The following is a 20,158-nucleotide window of genomic DNA, read 5'->3' as shown; positions in this document are numbered from 1 at the left end:
CAAAGTGCCGGGATTACAGGCGTGAGCCTCCGCGCCTGGCTAGGTTTTTTATTTTAAATGTGTCCCTTTTGTACGCAGTCTGAACCCCAGATTTGGGATGAGTTAAGTTAAGCACAGTGTGTTTCTGTGCTTCGGCGGCGGTGTCCGTGGCTTCATGAGCCCTTCCCGGGCACGCAGAGGTTCGTGGCTCTCTGCCTGTGGTTAAGATGTGCCGTGCTCTACAACCTGCTCAGCTGATGTTGCGTGTTTATTACACTCTCTCCAGATGATGCCAGAAGTCCGAGGAGCCTTGTTCGGTGCGAATGCCAACAGGAAGTTTTTGGACTAAGCCTCCGGGAGGTGGAGCTCATCCTCGGCTCTCCTGCTGTGACGTGGAAGCTTCTGATATTTGAAGAAACACGATGTCTCTGTAGCTTCCCCTTTACCGCCCGTTGTTGCTCTGTATTTATCAGTGATGCCCCTCTCTCTGTCTCTAAGGCCTTGCCTGATTGTTCACAATGGCGGAAAGCTTCATGTAATATGATCAAGACCCTCCTCCAGTTCATCTGAAAGTAGCACAGCGTCCGGTTGGGTCAGCACACTAGGGGAGGGGCAGGTGGTGGTTGCATGGGCTCCCTGGGTCTCCGTTCTCTGTCTGGCGTAGAGGTGACGTGTCTGGCGTTCTCGGCCCTGCATTCCCCACTCTTGAGGCCTAAGGTGCATGTGGCACACCACTTCGTCCTGTAGTTGCTTCACTGTTCCGTGTTTAGGTCTAGAAGTTTTCCCTCTTCTGTAAATGTGATTCAGAATCTAAGCCATGGATGTGCTTTATTTATTAAAAGAGTTATGTGGAATTAATGTGATTTCTAGTGTAAGGCACTATTAACTTAGGCTTTGAGAGAGTTACATTTTTACGGAGGCACCTAGAAAAGAAGTATTTTCCACATTCCCGTGGCACTGGATGGTAACTGACAGCTGTCAGCGCCTGGACCCGCTGGCCCTCTGGGTGTCCCCCGGGCTCTTGCCCGGTGTTCCCAGCCCATCACCCGGGAGCGTTCCTTCCAGGCCTTGTGATCTCCCACACCCCTCACACGGTCTCCAGTGTGACCTGGCCTCTGGAAGGGCTCTACCACTTCAGTGAGGAAATGGTGTTATTAGTGTTGCCCTGTGAGGAAAACCAGGTTACTTTGGAGCCAGTCACTGTGTGCAGGGCCCAGATCCTGTCTCTTCCACAGGTGACGACTAGAGCTGCCCGGGGCCTCACCGCCAGTACATGGTGGAGCTGGGACTCCAACTCAGATGCGGTTTTCGTTACAGTGACGTCCCCACGGCCATGGGACCACGTTAGCACCGACCTCTTCCTCATCAGCCCAGGTTTCGCAGCAGGTGGGGACTAATGTAAACAAACACCTCCTGCAGCAGGTGCTGGCTTCTCAGGCCCCGGGGGTGTGACATTACTTCTGAGCGGCCTGTCGTGGAGGAGCTGAGGTGCACGAGGGGAGCTCTCCCGGCACATTCCATTCCTCCAGAGGATGCGCTCAGGGAGGGGTAGAATCGGGCCTAAAACCGGTGTCGCTCACGGTCAACCCTGTGGCTGCGTTCCTCCACCCCCAGAAGTAACAGTTGGAAGAGTGACGGGGGCCTGCCTCCACACCCTTTTTAATATTTGGTTTTGAAATGGATGTAGAAAAGTAGCTGGTGACACCATTCACTGCAGCCTATGTGCTGTGCGCACGGATGCACAGGTGGGGTGTAACCGTTCACCTTTATTTCAAATAGTGTTCTGCAGAAAGGGGGGGGGGTCTTCGAGAGCCTGGACTCTGGGGGAGGGGCCGGGCTGCTGACTCGCAGCCAGCCTCAGCCCTCAGCCATCCGAGGACTCGAAAGGGTGCCTGGTCTCAAACTAGGTGCTGACTTTGAGGTTTTTCATGGTCCCTTGCACTCCTGATCCTCCTTTTCCTCAAAATCAGTGCTAGGACTCATCATCAGTTACGGAATTCAAGATGAACAGCGAAATCCTCAAGCTGACTGAAGAATGCCGAGTTTGTGAAACAGAAGAAACAAATGGTAAAACATAGAAACAACCCTTCTATCTTGACAACCTGTTAAAGTCCTGCAGTTAATACAACTAAAGCAAGTAACTGTTCTTGTTGAAAAGTAGGTGGTTATGAGCTTCCGAAAGCCCCGGGTAGCCGTGCCCGCAAAGGAAACGAGCGTAGACACCAAGGAGAAGGCTGTGCTCAACGTGCTGTTAGAGTGAGGTGGAGGTGGCACTACAACGTGACAAGACAGGCCAGGGTGGCCTCGCCTGCCCTTGTGCCTTCTAGGCTAAGTGAAATGGGCTAGAGACAGGGCCGTGCGCACCGGGACTTGACCGCCAGCTCTGTCTATTCAAAAAGCTTTAAGACGCGCTCTCCAATCCCAATGAAATAGACCCCTTGAGCAATCCCAAAGAGAGGTGCTATGACCAGCGCCCGGCAGCCAGCGCCTTTCAGGAAGGCAGACGGTCCCTCCTGACTCCAGAGTTTCCTGTGGAGAAAGAAGAGCCGGTGAGCCGATGGGCAGGGGCACTCTGCAGGCAGCCCTAAGTGGCGGCGTCTCCGCCTGCGCACCTGTCCTTCGAGAACAGAGCCTTGCACAGCAAGAGCCAAGGGTCCAGGGTGTGGGAGCTGCCTGCCGGGTGCACGCAGGGTGGTTACGTAGGCAGTTAGGTCAAGGCCTTGGAAGGGAGCGTGGTGTGGCTGGAATCTTCCGTGAGAGGCGCTGCAGGGGTGCCGGGAAGAGAAAGGCTCCCAGTACATCCTGTTTTCTTTGGGAGGTGAGGGAAAGGGAAACACTTCAAAGAAACCCGGAGCCCTGGCCGGGCGCGGTGGCTCAGCCTGTAATCCCAGCACTTTGGGAGGCCGAGGCGGGTGGATCACAAGGTCAAGAGATCGAGACCATCCTGGTCAACATGGTGAAACCCCGTCTCTACTAAAAATACAAAAAAACTAGCTGGGCATGGCGGCACGTGCCTGTAATCCCAGCTACTCAGGAGGCTGAGGCAGGAGAATTGCCTGAACCCAGGAGGCGGAGGTTGCGGTGAGCCGAGATCGCGCCATTGCACTCCAGCCTGGGTAACGAGGGCGAAACTCTGTCTCAAAAAAAAAAAGAAAGAAAGAAACCCGGAGCCCTGCATTCAAGCTGATCTCTACATGTGGTCTAGGCAGACACCCACGCAGAGGAACGTGTCCCAGCCACCGTTTGAGAGGACACTGGCGCTCACCTGGCACAGTCGGTGATCCCGCTGTACGTGTCCTCACCCAGGCCTTTCTTGAGGGTTTGGATTCGCGTTTTCAGAACTAAATCAAGTAAAAGTTAAAGTGAGTGAAGAACAGCTTGCTTTCAGTGTCCTCCCCTCCCAGGGGCTGGGTCCTCCTTTAGAGCCACTGCATACAAAGCTGAGTCATGAGGCCGCTTCTGCCATTGTGTGGTCTGTAAATGGAGGTGTCCTCTGTGGGCCTCAGCCATAAACTAAATGAGTCGCGTTACTGTGGCCCCGCTTTTGTTGAGACGGGGTCTTGCTCTGTTGCCCCAGCTGGAGTGGCGTGGCACGATCACAGCTCACTACAGTCTTAACCATCTGGGCTCAAGCGATCTTGCCACCTCCGCCTCCCGAAGCAGCTGGGACTACAGGAATGCACCACCACACCCAGCTAATGTTTACTTTTTTTACAGACAGGGTCTCTGTTGCCCAAGCTGGTCTTGAACTCTGGGCACCTGTCTTGGCCTCCCAAAGTGCTGGGATTACAGGTGTGAGCTGCCACACTTGACCAGGTTACTATTGGTATAGGAAGTCTGCCTATACATGTTTGGGGGGCTGGAAGCAGCCCGAACTCAGGGGAAACACTGTCTTCTCACACTGGGTTTAGCTCCCACCTGTAGCCTCAAATTTTATTTATTTATTTATTTATTTATTTATTTATTTATTTATTTATTTGAGATGGGGTCTCCTGCTGTTACCCAGGCTGGAGTGCAGTGGCGCGGTCTCGGCTCATTGCAACCTCCACCTCCCGGGTTCAGGCAATTCTCCTACCTCAGCCACCCAAGTAGCTGGGACTACAGGAACCCCTGCCACCACACCCAGCTAATTCTTTTGTATTTTTAGTAGAGTCGGGATTTCGCCATGTTGGCCAGGCTGGTCTCGAACTCCTGACCTCAGGTGATGTGCCCACCTCGGCCTCCCAAAGTGCTGGTATTACAGGCGTGAGCCACCGTGCCTGGCCAGCCCCAAATTTTAAAACATCAGCAATCACTTATAGCTGAGGCTCACGACTCTTCTGAGGGGACAAAAAGCTAAAGGAATCAGCATCTTGAAGGCGAGGGGATGTGTCGGGGTGAGAAACAGAAAAGCAGGGTCTCTGGGCACTGTCTCCAAGACAGCCTCTAGACAGCCAGTTCGCAAACCAAGGTCTTCCGGGGTCTAATAGTGCCGAAGTGCTGTTTATGCCACAGAAACCACACGTCTCCCACATCCTCACCATCCAGAGGCGTCACTGCGACCGCAGCTACGGAACCTGCCACGCAGCCTGACGTGAAGGAATGTGCAAAGGACGCCTTACCGGCGAGCTCGTCGATCCCCAGGTTGTTAAGGTTGGCAAACAGCGGGAAGTAGATGACGGAGAAGGGAATGTCTCTGCAGAAGAGGAAGCAGCACTGAGCTCCGATCCACCCTGGGGCTGCCACCCAAGGTCAGACGGTGAGCTCTGCTGTGAGCTGTAGGGCTCGCGGTCAGGAGCCGCTACGACTCGTCCCTGCTTCGGCACCCCGTGAGCCTGGGTAAGGGACAGCAGGGGACAAAAGAGCTGTTGCTGTCCGTCCCGCCCTCCCAGCACCTTCCTCTGCCCTGTAGCACCTGCAGCCTCTTGACTGCCAGAGGCAAGTCTGAGGCTGGAGACTGTTCTGTAAAGGGGCAGGCAGGCCCAGGGTGGATGGGGGGGCGTGGCTTTGCATTTACTACCAAGTCTGCAGTGCTCTGTAGACAGGGCTTTCTGACGTGCCTTTGGGCCACAAAACACCCAGCCTTCCTGTGTGCCTGGGCAGTGGAGACAGGGCCGTAAACATTAGTCTCCACGTACCCATTCTGTGCCACCGTCGCCAGTTCTCGACAGAACAGGAAGCATGGAAATGGTCTGCCCACCTGGGTTTGGATATTCCGGGAAGGACAGGCAGAGAGGGAGAGCCAGCCCTCTGGCCCTGTGCCCTCCCGTGCACGCGTCCTGGGGGACTGGAAGAAAGGCTCACCTGAGGAGAGTGGCACCCAGGCCCCTGTAGAGCCCCGCCAGGCCCTGAGTGCGGAGCAGCTCCCAGGCAATGAGGGCGGCAGAGGGGCGCTTGTGGGTGGATGCCGGACCAGTTGTGTAGGACCTGGAGGAGGGTACTGAGGCCGGGCCCTGATGATGGGCGGCTGGAAGGGAAAGGACAGACCCCGTCACTACCCGGTCCCCAACAGACGCTGCAAAACACTCCCACGAGTGTGGCTGGCAATCCCTGCCCCGGGACAGCTCAGAGGCCAGGCTGACGTCTTAACTGGCATCTGGAGGAATGTCCTCATTTTAGTTTTAGAATATTAAATTTTGGCTCTAAGAACATCCTCCTAAGGTCTGCGGTATCTCAGGAGCTATCCCAACGCTGGGAACACCTCGCAAGAGCGCAGCCACTGTCTGGCCCGCTTGCTTCTCGGCTGCGTTCGTTACGGCTCCATTCCTTGCCCTCCCGTGAAAACTGGTTTTGATCTGGCTTACGTTTCTAAGCCATTTCTCAGCCTATGTAGATCACTTCTATTTTTATTTTTGTTTTTTAGATGAAGTGTCTGTCACCTAGGCTGGAGTACAGTGGTGTGATCTCGGCTCACTGCAACCTCCGCCTCCTGGGTTCAAGCAGTTCTCCTGCCTCAGCCTCCCTAGTAGCTGGGACTACCGGCATGCACTACCACACCTGGCTGATTTTTATACTTTTAGTAGAGACGAGGTTTTACCACGTTGGCCAGGCTGGTCTCAAACTCCTCAGGTGATTCACCCTCCTTGGCCTCCCAAAGTGCTGGGATTACAAGTGTGAGCCACTCTACCTAGCCTAGATCATTTTTAGACAGAAAGACTTTGCTGCTTTCCACCATTAGGCAGAACATACATGAAATTCCCATGTCCTGAAGTGCTAATAGGATGGGATGGTCTCCCTCAGGCTTCCAGAACACCTCCTCCTGCTTGTCCTCCAAGGTGAGGTGAGCAAGTCCTTCCTGCCCTTCCCTATTGGAAGAATTCGATTTTTTAAATCATGCAGCCGGGCGCAGTGGCTCAAGCTTGTAATCCCAGCACTTTGGGAGGCCGAGGCGGGTGGATCACAAGGTCGAGAGATCGAGACCATCCTGACCAACATGGTGAAACCCCGTCTCTACTAAAAATACAAAAAAATTAGCTGGGCGTGGTGGTGCACGCCTGTAATCCCAGCTGCTTGGGAGGCTGAGGCAGGAGAATTGCGTGAGCCCAGGAGGCGGAGGTTGCAGTGAGCCGAGGTTACGCCACTGCACTCCAGCCCGGCGCCCAGTGATGGAGTGAGACTCTTGTCTCAAAAAAATCAATCAATCAATCATGCGAAGCTCATCATTTGATGGGTTCAGTATTACTCATCAGAATGGAATCATACCGGCCGGGCGCTGTGGCTCAAGCCTGTAATCCCAGCACTTTGGGAGGCCGAGGCGGGTGGATCACGAGGTCAAGAGATCGAGACCATCCCGGTCAACATGGTGAAACCCCGTGTCTACTAAAAATACAAAAAATTAGCTGGGCATGGTGGCGCGTGCCTGTAATCCCAGCTACTCAGGAGGCTGAGGCAGGAGAATTGCCTGAACCCAGGAGGCGGAGGTTGCGGTGAGCCGAGATCGCGCCATTGCACTCCAGCCTGGGTAACAAGAGCGAAACTCCCGTCTCAAAAAAAAAAGAATGGAATCATACCACATTTAAAACGTTGTGAGTCCTGTTAATGGCCATAGGATTTGTGACACTGAAATTCTGTGAATATTTATTTTCCTAAATCTCGGTGTTGGCAGGGAAGAGCACCACACGGACTGAGGGCCGTACACTCATGGCCAGGTGCCGCATCAGGTGCAATACGGGTTAGCGTGTTTAATTCGGACACTGTGGTTTAGCCCTAAGGAAGGGTCCCCACATCCCTTCCACAGTTGGCCAACTCCTGCTCTTACTATGTGCGTTGGCATCTATGCCACTGCACAGGGCTTGCTTTTTTTTTTTTGGAAAGACAAGGTTTGCTGTGTTGCCCAGGCTGGGCTCAAACTGTCGATCCACCCACCTCAGCCTCCTCAGTAGCTGGAATTACAGGAGTGTCCTGTGCTGAGCCAACACCACTCCATTGTTCTGAGAGGGCCAGGATTTAGGAAAGGGCCAAACTTCCCTTCCAGGAAAAACCAAAAGAAATAAGAATGATTCTCTTCTCCCTCTTGATGCCTTTCCACCAAAAGCCAGCTTCAAGAGCGTGACATACTTATTGACTGAAGGTTTCAGTGGAACAGTCACTGGCATATTTTTTTTTTTTTTAAGAGATGAGGTTTTACCATATTCGCCAGGCTGGTCTCAAACTGCTGACCTTGTGATCCACCCACCTCAGCCTCCCAGAGTACTGGGATTACAGGCACGTGCCACCATGCCCAGCTAATTTTTTGTATTTTTAGTAGAGACGGGGTTTCACCATGTTGACCAGGCTGGTCTCGATTTCTCGACCTCGTGATCCACCCGCCTCGGCCTCCCAAAGTGCTGGGATTACAGGCTTGAGCCACCGCGCCCGGCCTCTTTTTTTTTTTTTTTTTTGGACACAGATTCTTCGTCTCTTGCCTAGGCTGGAGTGCAGTGGCACAATCTCAGCTCACAGCAACCTCTGCCTCCGGGGTTCAAATGATTCTCCTGCCTCAGCCTCCTGAGTAGCTGGGACTACAGACATGTGCTACCACAGCCAGCTAATTTTTGTATTTTTAGTAGAGATGGGGTTTTTTACCATGTTGGCCAGGCTGGTCAAACTCCTGACCTCAAGTGATCCACCTGCCTCAGCCTCCCACAGTGCTGGGATTACAGATGTGAGCCATCATGCCCGGCCGAAGACTTCTACCTACTTCGAAAGCTGACTGGTCACACAGCCCAGCAAATGAGGGCAGGATGTGGGATGTGCCTGGTTCCAATCCCATGTGCCTGGTTCCTTTTCCCATGGGATGTGGGGACAGGCCTTACCCAAGCGTCCAGCGTCCTGCAGCTGAATCTTGAGCATTTCCATGGGACAGGTCACCACCACCTGGCACATCCCAGCGCCACACCCGGCGAGCATCTCCATCTTCAGGTTCCGCTGCATCCTATGGAAACAGGCATCAGGCTCCTTCAGCTGCGGGCCAGTAGGCCCAGCCTGGTGCAGCTGCCCTCCTGTGAGAGGGGGACTTTCCCTGGCTGCCACTCACCCAGCTGGGTAAGTCATCAGCTGGCCCTCAGGTATGGTCTCTGTACCGACAGGAGACAATTTAAAACAAAGCCTGCTAGAGCGGCAGCACCACATAGAAGCTGAAAAGTGACAAACTGTCCATGCTGGGCACTGTCCCTGATCCCTTCAGGAACATCACTGGGCAACATGAGTCACAGAGAGCTAGAAAGGAAAGGGTTTAGGGGCTGATTTGTTTCTCCTGAGGTGAGGTCTCACTCTGTCACCCAGGCTGAAGTGCAGTGCAGCCAACGTGCCTCACTGCAGCCTCGACCTCCTGGGCTCAAGCAATCCTCCTTCAGCCTTCTAAAGTGCTGGGATGACAGGCATGAGCCACTGCACCAAGCTTGGTGGCTGAGTTTTAAAAATGTATTGGCTATCCCAGCACTTTGGGAGGCCGAGGCAGGTGGATCAAGAGGTCAAGAGATCGAGACCGTCCTGGTCAACATGGTGAAACCCCGTCTCCACTAAAAATACAAAAAATTAGCTGGGCGTGGTGGCGCGTGCCTGTAATCCCAGCTACTCAGGAGGCTGAGGCAGGAGAATTGCCTGAACCCAGGAGGCGGAGGTTGCGGTGACAAGAGATCGCGCCATTGCACTCCAGCCTGGGTAACGAGCGAAACTCCGTCTCAAAAAAAAAAGTATTGGCTAATTTATGGATTTGTCTGTATAAATATTCTGTATGTTCTCTATGTTATCTGTCACACTTCCAAAGTACACCAGCTCATTCTCTCCCTTCACGCTGCAGCAGCCCAAACACACCAGCCCTCAGACATATGTATGCATGCAGGTAGGTAAACTGAGGCACATTTGAAATCTTCTTGCTGCCATCTCTCCCAAAAAACACACAGGGAAGGATCCAACCCCATACCCGTCTTCCATGAGCAGCTGCCGGAAGAAGTCATTGGCCGCCAGCTTGATGGCCTTCTCCGGAGTGACCAGAGTGAGGTTCACTGCAGCCCCTGGAAGTGAAGGACGAGACGGGGAGTCAAGGCGCTCCCAGAAACATCAGTTCCCTGGGTCTGCCCCCAAGTCCTAGGCAGGATAGTCTCGGAGTGAAGGGCATCGGGCCGCGCAGGACTCCCGGGCCTGTTTCACCGAAACAGCTTTCCAGTCCCCCTCCCTGCCACATTCTCCTCTTTGTATGTATTTTTCCTATGGACTCCGCAGTCCAGTTATCAGGAAGCCACTTGACTTCCGTCGCTGCTGGTGGGGTACCCAGGCTCCTCTGTGCCGCACAGCCAGTCCCATTGGCTGCTGGCTCGGGGCTCCCAGGGGTTCGTGTTTTGCTTCTCGGGGGCACAAGCATATCACCTCCTACTCAACTCCAGCTTTGGACCCACGGTCCAAAGCAGCCTCAGGGCTGGGGACCCCGCCGGGACCGCAGCGGCGCTGGACGGTGCTGGGGAGGAGCCACCCAGAACTCCTGGCCAGGAGCTCAACCCCCTTCCCTCAGCCCCTTTCAGCCCCTCCCTCTTCGCTCCTAGCCAGGCAGAGAGGGGGCGGACCGCGAAGGGGACAGGAGAGGGACAGGCAGGTAGGGTGGGCTCTTAGTGAGGCGGGGCCCAGGGTGTGCTCTGGGGGGTCTCGGGAAGCCTCTGTCTCCACCCAAGAGCGCAGAGGCTCATCAGGAGCGAACCCCTGGCCGCCCTGACCCCACTCCGGCAGTCCCGGGACAGAAGGAACACCCGTTCCCCGCGTTCCGCCCGCTCCCACCTGCCGCCCAGCCTCCCCGGTTCTGAGCAGCCCACCTCGGTACATGCCGAAGAAGCCGTCCGCCCGCGCCGTCTTCATCAGGCAGTCGATCCTGGAGGCGGAGGCCAGAGGTGTGGGCACGCGGCAAGCTCCCGGCCCCTCCCAGCCCCTCTGGGCCCTGCCCCCGCCGGCACTTCCCGGAGAGCCGCGCCGCAGCCCCGCGGTCACCGCTCAGCCCGGGAGCCGGAGGGAAGGGCCCCGGCCTCCGGCCCCGCTCCTCCCGACTCCCGCTCCTGCCCTCGGCCCCGCTCCTGCCACGCCCCTCTCGACTCCCGCTCCTGCCCCCGGCTCCGCCCCCGCGCCTGCCCCCGCCCCTCCCGACACCCGGCCCTGCCCTGCCCCCCGCCCCTCCTGTCCCGCCCCTGCTCTCGGCCCCGCCCCTCCCGGCTCCTGCTCCCGGCCCCTCCCCTCCCCACCCCCGGCCCTGCCCTGCTCCCGCCCCTCCTGTCCCGCCCCTGCTCTCGGCCCCGCCCCTCCCGGCCCCTCCCCTCCCCGGCCCCGCCCCTCCCGACCCCCGGCCCTGCCCTGCCCCCGCCCCTCCTGTCCCACTCCTGCTCTCGGCCCCGCCCCTCCCGACCCCGGCTCCTGCTCCCGGCCCCTCCCCTCCCCACCCCCGGCCCTGCCCTGCCCCCGCCCCTCCTGTCCCGCCCCTGCTCTCGGCCCCGCCCCTCCCGACCCCGGCTCCTGCTCCCGGCCCCTCCCCTCCCCACCCCCGGCCCTGCCCTGCCCCCGCCCCTCCTGTCCCGCCCCTGCTCTCGGCCCCGCCCCCGCCCCTGCTCCCGGCCCCGCCCCCGCGCCGGCCCCGCCCCTCCCGACCCCCGGCCCTGCCCCGCCCCCGCTCCTGCCCCCGCCCGCCGGCACCTACATTCCTTTGTACATGGCTTTCCCATGCTGGTTCTGCAGCCGAGTCTTGGCCAGGTCGACGGGGAACACGCAGGTCACCCCCACGAGCCCTGCCACGCCTCCGTTGATGAGTTTGGCTGTGATGCTGGGCACCGGGAGGAGAGAGGCAGAGGGAGCGGCGGGTCAGGGAGGGGAGGCCGGCAGGAGCGGGCGGGGGCGCAGAGAGGGGGCACCCCAGCCCGCAGACGTCCAGAGACCCTCCCCGGCGAGGCTCCGGCCCACACAGGCGCCCGCGCTCACCAGGGCTGAGGCATCGCGCTGCCTCCCGGGCCGCCCCGGAGCTGGGACCTACAGGGGCCTCTGGGAGGAGCCCAGCTCTGCCCCCGGGGGGCCCACCAGGGCACCGCTCGGCCCGGCGGCTCCTCCGCGGCCCGCAGCCACGTGTGCGGCTCTCATACAAACTGGCTGAGGGTCAGGCTACTGCGACCCCGCCTCTCTGGGCCCGTGATCCCCGGGAACTCACTGCAGGGTTGCGGAGGACTGTGGAGACCGTGCCTGGGGAGAATGCCCGCTATTCATAAAAACAGAACGGGATCTTCCCGCACTGAGGGCTTCACGTCGGCCAGCCCGTGCAGATGATCCAGTTCCAGCCAAAAGTGAGGCCACAGTTTAGAGGACAGGGCCCCCCACCCTGCTAGGTGTGGGAGCTTGGGAAGACGGGAAATAGCAAAGCTTTCTCGGATTTCTTGGTACCCCCTAAACTTTTCCTATCTTTCAAGCCGGAGGCAGACAGAGCACATTTGGAGATGGGTTTACCCGGAAGTGGTAAGAGCGGATTACTGTGGGCCTTTGACAAAGGAGAAGCTTGGGACAATAAAGAGAACTGTGGTGCCGGGCGCGGTGGCTCAAGCCTGTAATCCCAGCACTTTGGGAGGCCGAGGCGGGTGGATCACGAGGTCAATAGATCGAGACCATCCTGGTCAACATGGTGAAACCCCGTCTCTACAAAAAGTGCAAAAAATTAGCTGGGCATGGTGGCACGTGCCTGTAATCCCAGCTACTCAGGAGGCTGAGGCAGGAGAATTGCCTGAACCCAGGAGGCGGAGGTTGCGGTGAGCCGAGATCGCGCCATTGCACTCCAGCCTGGGTAACAAGGGCGAAACTCCGTCTCAAAAAAAAAAAAAAAAAAAAGAGAGAGCTGTGGACTGAATTTTGCAGTCAGAGGAGATGAACTCAAACGAACAATATTGAACAATAATAAACATGTGCGCAGATGCCTGTGTGTATGTGTTTGCCCCAGTGGACCTAGTGCAGGTGTTATTTGGAGGACAGGGGTCTCACTCGCTCTTCCCTAGAACTCAGCTTGTTCTTCAGAAACCTAGATGGGCTGTCATCACAGTGACTCTTCCCGCCAGGCCCAGGGCCTAGGGTCTCAGCCAAGCTCACCTCAGATCCTGGTGGGTCATTCTGCAGGGGCTGGGGATCCCGGGACACACAGGTTTTGAGCGCAGCCTGGCCCGAGCCGCCTTCCTGGCAAGTCACGACCTCCCCTGGGCTGCAGCTTCCACGCCTGCAAAGTAGTCAGAGCAATGCCCACCTCACAGATGGGCCAGGACACACATCACTAGTGGATTAATGCTACCCGCTCACCCCACTTTCCCCTTCCTAAACCTTTTGGACTTTGGGATTCAAATCAGAATCCGGGAACTTTTGGACTCTGCGATCAGATAAGAGAGAAGCAGAATGAAAGAGAAGGATATGGCCTGCTGAGGCTGGAGGAGAGGCTGTCTAGGGGCATTTTGGGCAGAGCGATGGGGGTGGTGCCAGAGGGAGGGAATGGGCTGGGAAAGGATTTTAAGGGCAGTTGCTATAGACTAGGAATCCCTCTCACGGTGTCCAAGAACTGCAACAAAATACTTAAGAGGGCCGGCATGGTGGCTCACGCCTGTAATTTTAGTACTCTGGGAGGCTGAGGTGGGTAGACTACCTGAGCTCAGGAGTTGGAGACCAGCCTGGGCAACACAGTGAAACCCCGTCTCTACTGAAGTACAAAAGAAATTAGCCAGGCATGGCGGCATGAGCCTGTAATTCCAGCTACTCCGGAGGTGGAGGCAGAGCGTGCAGTGAGCTGAGATGAAACCACTGCACTCCAGCCTGGGCAACAGAACAAGACTCTGTTCCTTAAACAAACAAACAAAAAACTTAAGATGCTCTACAGTTACTTTTTGGCTATTAAACTGTGTTTTCTGAACTTCATGTGATCCTGTTGAGAAAGCAAAATACATTATATTCCTAATTGACAGTGCTCAGGAAGTGGAAGCTACCACAATAATTACGACAGCTTCTGAGGAGGGTGGCCTTTTTTTTTTTTTTTTTTTTTGAGACGGAGTTTCGCTCTTGTTACCCAGGCTGGAGTGCAATGGCGCGATCTCGGCTCACCGCAACCTCCGCCTCCCGGGTTCAGGCAATTCTCCTGCCTCAGCCTCCTGAGTAGCTGGGATTACAGGCACACGCCACCATGCCCAGCTAATTTTTTGTATTTTTAGTAGAGACGGGGTTTCACCATGTTGACCAGGATGGTCTCGATATCTTGACCTCGTGATCCACCCGCCTCGGCCTCCCAAAGTGCTGGGATTACAGGCTTGAGCCACCGAGCCCGGCCTTTTTTTTTTTTTTTTTGAGATGTAGTTTCATTCTTGTTGCCCAAGCTGGAGTATAATGGTGCAATTTCAGCTCACCGCAACCTCCACCTCCCAGGTTCAAGCAATTCTCCTGCCTCAGTCTCCCTAGTAGCTGGGATTACAGGCATGTGCCACCACACCTGGCTAATTTTTTGTATTTTTAGTAGAGATGGGGTTTCTCCATGTTGGTCAGGCTGGTCTTGAACTCCTGACCTCAGGTGATTCTCCTACCTTAGCATTCCAAAGTGCTGGGATTACAGATGTGAGCCACTGCGCCTGGACAGAGTGGGCCTGCTTTAAATCCAGAGGGGAGGTGTCAGGAACTCCCCTGCACTCCTCACTGACTCCAGGCTGCCAGCAATTCTTTCTTATCTCCAGCTATTTTGTTTTGGGTAAGAAAAGAAAAGAGGGATGGGGGAGACATCATTCTTTCTGTTGGTGCTACATTCATCCATTCAGGAAGGCATTCACTGAGTGCTGGGCACTGCTCCAGGTCTGCTGATACAGTAGTCAACAAAGACACATTCTAGTTCTCAAGGACTTAAGTTTGGCCGGGCACAGTGGCTCACTCCTGTAATCCCAGCACTTTGGGAGGCTGAGGCAGGTGGATCGCTTGAGCCCAGGAGTTCAAGACCAGCCTGAGCAACATAGGGAAATCCCCTTTCTATAAAAATACAAAAAATTAGCTAGCTGTGGTGACCCGGCTACTCAGGAGGCTAAGATGGGAGGATTGTTTGAGCCCGGGAGGTGGAAGTTGCAGTGAGACAAGATCACACTACTATACTCCAGCCTGGGCAACAGAGCAAAACAAAACCCTATGCCAAGGAAAGAGAGAGAGAAAGAGAGAGAGAGGAAGGAAGGAAGGAAGCAGAAAGAAAGAAAGAAAAAGAAAGAGAGAGAGAAAAAGAGGCAGGGCAATTACTCCTCCCAACAGTTTGAGAGGCGGAGGAGGGCGGATCACCTGAGGTCAGGAGATTGAGACCAGCCTAGGCAACATGGTGAAACCCCAATCTCTACTAAGAATGCAAAAGTTGGCCGGGCACGGTGGCTCACTCCTGTAATCCCAGCACTTTGGGAGGCCGAGGCGGGTGGACCACGAGGTCAGGAATTTGAGACCAGCCTAGCCAACATAGTGAAACCCCATCTGTACTAAAAATACAAAAATTAGTGGGGCATGGTGACACGCACCTGTAGTCCTAGCTACTCCGGAGGCTGAGGCAGGAGAATTTCTTGAAATCTGGAGGCGAGCTGGGCATGGTGGCTCACGCCTGTAATCTCAGCACTTTGGGAGGCCGAGGCAGGCGGATCACCTGAGGTCAGGAGTTCAAGACCAGCCTGGTCGGTGGCTCAAGCCTGTAATCCCAGCACTTTGGGAGGCCGAGGCGGGTGGATCATGAGGTCAAGAGATGGAGACCATCCTGGGCAACATGGTGAAACCCCGTCTCTACTAAAAATACAAAAAATTAGCTGGGCATGGTGGCGCGTGAATGTAATCCCAGCTACTCAGGAGGCTGAGGCAGGAGAATTGCCTGAACCCAGGAGGCGGAGGTTGCGGTGAGCCGAGATTGCGCCATTGCACTCCAGCCTGGGTAACAAGGGCGAAACTCCGTCTCAAAAAAAAAAAAAAAAAAAAAAAATAGTGAATAGGACAGGGCAGGATGCCGTAGCTTGCACCTGTAATCCCAGCACGTTGGGAGGCTGAGGCAGCCGGATCACCTGAGGTCAGGAATTTGAGACCAGCCTGACCAATATGATGAAACTCCATCTCTACAAAAAATACAAAAAACTAGCTGGGCGTGGTGGCACGTGCCTATAATCCCAGCTACTCTGGAGGCTGAGACAAGAGAGTTGCTTGGCCGGGCGCGGTGGCTCAAGCCTGTAATCCCAGCACTTTGGGAGGCCGAGGTGGGTGGATCTCGAGGTCAAGAGATCGAGACCATCCTGGTCAACATGGTGAAACCCCGTCTCTACTAAAAATACTAAAAATTAGCTGGGCATGGTGGCACGTGCCTGTAATCCCAGCTACTCAGGAGGCTGAGGCAGGAGAATTGCCTGAACCCAGGAGGCGGAGGTTGCGGTGAGTTGAGATCGCGCCATTGCACTCCAGCCTGGGCAACAAGAGCAAAACTCTGTCTCAAAAATAAATAAATAAATAAATAAATAAATGAATAAATAAAGATGGCTAGGACACAACTGTTTCTGTGTAAAGCCAGGGAGTCCAATAATTGAGAACATTGTGACTGTTCTTATAACCATATTCCCTGTTGTTTCTAGAGCTAAATTACTATAGAAATTGTGGGCCGGGCGCGGTGGCTCACGCCTGTAATCCCAACACTTTTGGGAGGCTGAGGTGGGTAGATCACCTGAGGTCGGGAGTTCGAGACCAGCCTGACCAACATGGAGAAACCCCGTCATCTCTACTAAAAATACAAAAAATTACCCGGGTGTGGTGGTGCATGCCTGTAATCCCAGCTACTCGGGAGGCTGAGGCAGGAGAATCGTTTGAACCGAGGAGGTAGAAGTTGCAGTGAGCTCAGATTGTGCCACTGCACTCTAGCCAGGGCGACAGAGCAAGACTGTCTCAAAAAAAAAAAAAAAAAAAAAAAAAAAAGAGAGAGAGAAAGAAAGAAAAAGACATTGTGTTTCCCTGGCTACTGGACTAGGGGTATTTAACAGATGCCAGAGAAATGAGGGACACCGTAATCCCAGGGCCACTAGGAGACAGACAGCTAGACAGATGCGGTAGCGTCTCCACCCATGAAGAACACCGGCCTGCCTTGTGCCTCTGCACCCTGAGGCCGTGCCAAGCTGCTGCCAGTCCTGGCCCCAGAAGTTCCCGTGACCAGGTGTGGTCATCAAAGCCTATGACTTGACAAGATTTCTGACAGCAGTAAATACATTAGTCAACAGGCAAGGAAGAGAAAATCATTAGCCAGTCAAGGTTCGAAAGCAGTCACAGCACTACGAAAACCGCAAACCTGGAGCCAGGGCCAATCATTGCTCCCCAAGGCAACCCACAAGCCTGAGTGTTGCTCCCTCTACAGATATTTGTTGAGTGCCTACTGTATGCCATTTGCAGATTTTTTTTGTTTTTTTTTTTTAGATGGAGTTTCGCTCTCATTACCCAGGCTGGAGTGCAATGGCGCGATCTCGGCTCACCGCAACCTCCGCCTCCTGGGCTCAGGCAATTCTCCTGCCTCAGCCTCCCGAGTAGCTGGGATTACAGGCACGTGCCACCATGCCCAGCTAATTTTTTGTATTTTTAGTAGAGATGGGGTTTCACCATGTTGACCGGGATGGTCTCGATCTCTTGACCTTGTGATCCACCCGCCTCGGCCTCCCAAAGTGCTGGGATTACAGGCTTGAGCCACTGCGCCCGGCCGGAAAAGTGATTCTTAATACATAGTAACTGAGCATCATATTGTAAACAAGACACACTATTCGGAGAAACAGCCCTAGCCGCTGAGCTGCAGGGAGGAGCGGGCAGGGTTTGCCAAGCGCCCCGATCTGAAACCGTCCCATTCTCTAGACCTGACTCCTCCGGTTCCCCTTCCGTGCGGTCACTTGCTGGCTCACCACAGTGTCCCCCGGGATGCCGGAGCGCTCCTCACTCAGCGCCTCGCTTTCAGCCTCGCTGCCCTCAAATCCACCTTCCACGGGCCAAGTGGGTGGAAGGGCGCGGGGGAGGTTCCCGGCTCCCGGGACAGCGCCCCTCCCGCACCCCCTCCCTGCTCGTCCTCTCCCTCACCCGCTGCTTTCGACTCCTGCCTGCGGGACACGTCAGTGTCGCATCTAAGCCTCGCACATACCGTCCCCTCACCCGGGACACTCTTTCCACATCCAAACCCAGTGATTTACCAACTGCCGTCCGGGCTTCAGCTCGGGCATCACCTCCTCCCACCCGCCTTTCTGGAGCCCCCCCAGTTCTTGGCTAGGAGCCCTGGTCTGTTACCCCGTTTGATATTCAGTCGCAGCACTTACCGCATGACGTTATGTTAACACTGGCGTGCTTCCCCATGAAAATGACTAGTTAGGGCCGGGCGCAGTGGCTCACGCCTGTAATCCCAGCACTTTGGAGGCCAAGGCGGGCGGATCACCTGAGGTCGGGAGTTCAAGACCAGCTTGACCAACATGGTGAAACCCCGTCTTAATAATTAAAAAATTGGGCCGGGCGCGGTGGCTCACACCTATAATCCCAGCACTTTGGGAGGTCGAGGCGGGTGGATCACGAGGTCGAGAGATCGAGACCATCCTGGTTAACATGGTGAAACCCCGTCTCTACTAAAAATACAAAAATTAGCTGGGCATGGTGGCACGTGCCTGTAATCCCAGCTACTCAGGAGGCTGAGGCAGGAGAATTGCCTGAACCCAGGAGGCGGAGGTTGCGGTGAGCCGAGATCGCGCCATTGCACTCCAGCCTGGGTAACGAGAGCAAAACTGCATCTCAAAAAGAAAAGAAAAGAAAAGAAAAGAAAAGAAAAGAAAAGAAAAGAAAAGAAAAGAAAAGAAAAGAAAAGAAGATGACTAGTTATTTGTGAGTTAAAACAGTCTCGAGCGGGGCACAGTGGCTCACGCCTGTAATCCTAGCACTCTGGGAGGCGTGGGGGTGGGGGGCAGATCACCTCAGGTCAGGAGTTCAAGACCAGCCTGGCCAACATGCTGAAACCCCGTCTCTACTAAGAGAAAAAAACTTAGCCAGGCGTGGTGGCGTGCACCTGTAATCCCAGCCACCCAGGAGGCTGAGGCAGAATGGCTTGAACCTGGGAGGCGGAGGTTGCAGTGAGCCGACATCATGACGCTGCAGTCCAGCCTGGGCGACGGAGTAAAACTGTCTCAGAAAACAAGATTCTCAGGGCTGTGTCCTGGCCATGGTGCAGAGGCATCCAGTAAGTGTCCTTGAATCTAGGAGCCACCAGGAGGACTTCCCCTCGACTCCGCTGTCAGCCTTGTTCCACTGTAGAGCTGTGCTCATTTCTTTTCTTTTTTTAAAGACGGGGTTTCACCATGTTGGTCAGGCTGATCTTGAACTCCGGACCTCAGGTGATCCGCGCGCCTTGGCCTCCAAAGGAGCTGTGCTCATTTCTTCCCACCATGAGCAGCTGGGCTGGGGGCCTCTGGGTGAGGACCACGTCCCCGCCCACCTCCTCTTATTAGCAGCGCAACGGTGAGTATTCCCAGGAATGAACCCCTCACACTAGCAACCAGGAGCCAGTTCTTGACTTACGGCCAAGAAAATCACTTGTTGCCTGGCGTGGCTGTGGCCTGGGATGCCCCCTGTTCAGGGGCGGCCACTTCCTCCTGCCCACCCCTTCTGACTCTGCCCAACAAATGGGGTGAGTGTCCCTGTTCCACCGGCTGCTCTTCCTCTTTCCTCCAATGGTTTATTTTGCTAGAATAGTCTTTTCCTACCAACTCAGAGCTTGATGCAGTCACTTACCTAAGGTAAGACACTTACCTGCTTTAGGTAAGAACCCCTGCCTTTTCGGGAGCCCAGGATGTAGTCCAGATCGCTGCCGAGCTGCAGGGAGAGGTGGCGTTCAGTGGCGGCCAGCCCGGGCTATTTTTCTCTTCTCTGGTCGGTTTCCCTCCCTCTGCAGCACCCCCATCCCCACACACTGCACCTTCAAATGGGCTGGGTTTGAAGCCAACCCCAAAGAGGTCCCTATCCGGTCAAGCCACGCTGTTCCTCCCCAGGTGGCAAGTAGGTTGCTGTTGACTTGGTTGCTAGTAGGGCTGGGACAAAAGTCCAGGCTGGGAAAAGATTGTAACAAAGCAGCTTGGGGGTGGGGGGAGGCTGACCGCCCACTTAGAGACCTGGAAGCCAGGGCAGAGGACAAACACGGAAAATCAATGCAAGGCAAACACTGCTGCCGGACATTTGGCACCAGAAGCAAATCCCTGCTTCTTGGTCTCATGCACTTTCCTGACTGCGGATAACTGACTATTTAAGGATCCCGGGAGGCACCCTCCCCGCACGAATACATTTGCTGTTCATCTTGCATGCATTTGTTGGGGGCCGTCCTGTGCTCAGCTGCAGGAGGGCTGCAGTGTAGTTCCGGCACATTCTCTGCTCTTAAGAATGTTACAAGGGAGTTGTGAAGTCAATGCTGCAATTCAGGAAGCTCCCCCCCCCCCACCCGGTTTTGGAGACATGGAGAGGTTTCAGGAAGAAAGTGGTCCTTGGTTTTGAGCTGGAGAAAAGGCAAAGAGGCTGATGGAATGATCAAAGCAAGGACAGCGATGTAAAATGGAAATCCAGCGGGAAGCAGAAGAAAAGGCTGTTAAAACCATGTTGGCTGCAGATCAGACAGGACCTTGCTGCCAGGCACAGGGTCTGGGAGAGGTGAGGAATCCACAGTGGACACTCTGAAGTCAGAGACACAGGTTCA

The 20,158-nt window shown here is 55.2% G+C and overlaps 2 protein-coding genes across 9 annotated transcripts in view; one reads left to right on the top strand and one right to left on the bottom strand.

The window, feature by feature from the left end:
* The window catches only part of ATP6V1E1 (ATPase H+ transporting V1 subunit E1), a 30,351-nt gene extending 29,509 nt beyond the window's left edge, over positions 1-842 (top strand). The window contains exon 9 of the mRNA XM_039462386.2: positions 266-842. Within this exon, the coding sequence (XP_039318320.1) occupies positions 266-328 (63 nt within the window). The 3' untranslated portion in view covers positions 329-842. The remainder of the gene's footprint in view (positions 1-265) is intronic.
* An 883-nt stretch (positions 843-1,725) lies between these two features.
* SLC25A18 (solute carrier family 25 member 18) lies at positions 1,726-19,695 on the bottom strand. 8 transcript variants are annotated; one of them, XM_074391060.1, is made up of 12 exons: positions 19,391-19,695; positions 19,225-19,287; positions 14,001-14,147; positions 12,535-12,658; positions 11,111-11,233; positions 10,242-10,297; positions 9,362-9,452; positions 8,253-8,371; positions 5,263-5,425; positions 4,500-4,654; positions 3,245-3,320; positions 1,726-2,508 (listed from the first exon to the last, which is right to left on the bottom strand). In XM_074391060.1, exons 4-12 carry the CDS (start codon positions 12,552-12,554, stop codon positions 2,367-2,369), a joined length of 945 nt encoding a protein of 314 aa, XP_074247161.1. In that variant the 5' UTR covers positions 12,555-12,658; positions 14,001-14,147; positions 19,225-19,287; positions 19,391-19,695; the 3' UTR covers positions 1,726-2,366. The 8 variants fall into 8 exon arrangements, with proteins under 8 accessions (XP_074247161.1, XP_039318315.1, XP_039318318.1 ...); XM_039462381.2 differs by lacking the exon at positions 14,001-14,147; XM_039462384.2 differs by lacking the exons at positions 19,225-19,287; positions 19,391-19,695 and adding an exon at positions 17,346-17,707.
* Positions 19,696-20,158: the final 463 nt, after the last annotated feature.

Source organism: Saimiri boliviensis, chromosome 21 (genome assembly GCF_048565385.1).
Source record: "Saimiri boliviensis isolate mSaiBol1 chromosome 21, mSaiBol1.pri, whole genome shotgun sequence".
NCBI classification, from domain to species: Eukaryota; Metazoa; Chordata; class Mammalia; order Primates; family Cebidae; genus Saimiri; species Saimiri boliviensis.
The sequence above is the reverse complement of the archived record's forward strand: the minus strand, read 5'-3'. Positions and strand labels throughout refer to the sequence as shown.

What these genes read in the sequence shown, in the direction of transcription:
- SLC25A18 (XM_074391058.1), bottom strand. Translation starts at nt 12,554, where the DNA reads ATGACCCACCAGGATCTGAG. An exon ending in CTTCTTCGGCATGTACCGAG is followed by an intron (nt 9,453 to 10,241) that starts GTGGGCTGCTCA and finishes CTTCACTTCCAG; the next exon opens with GGGCTGCAGTGAACCTCACT. An exon ending in CAGCTGCTCATGGAAGACGG is followed by an intron (nt 8,372 to 9,361) that starts GTATGGGGTTGG and finishes CTGTTTCCATAG; the next exon opens with GATGCAGCGGAACCTGAAGA.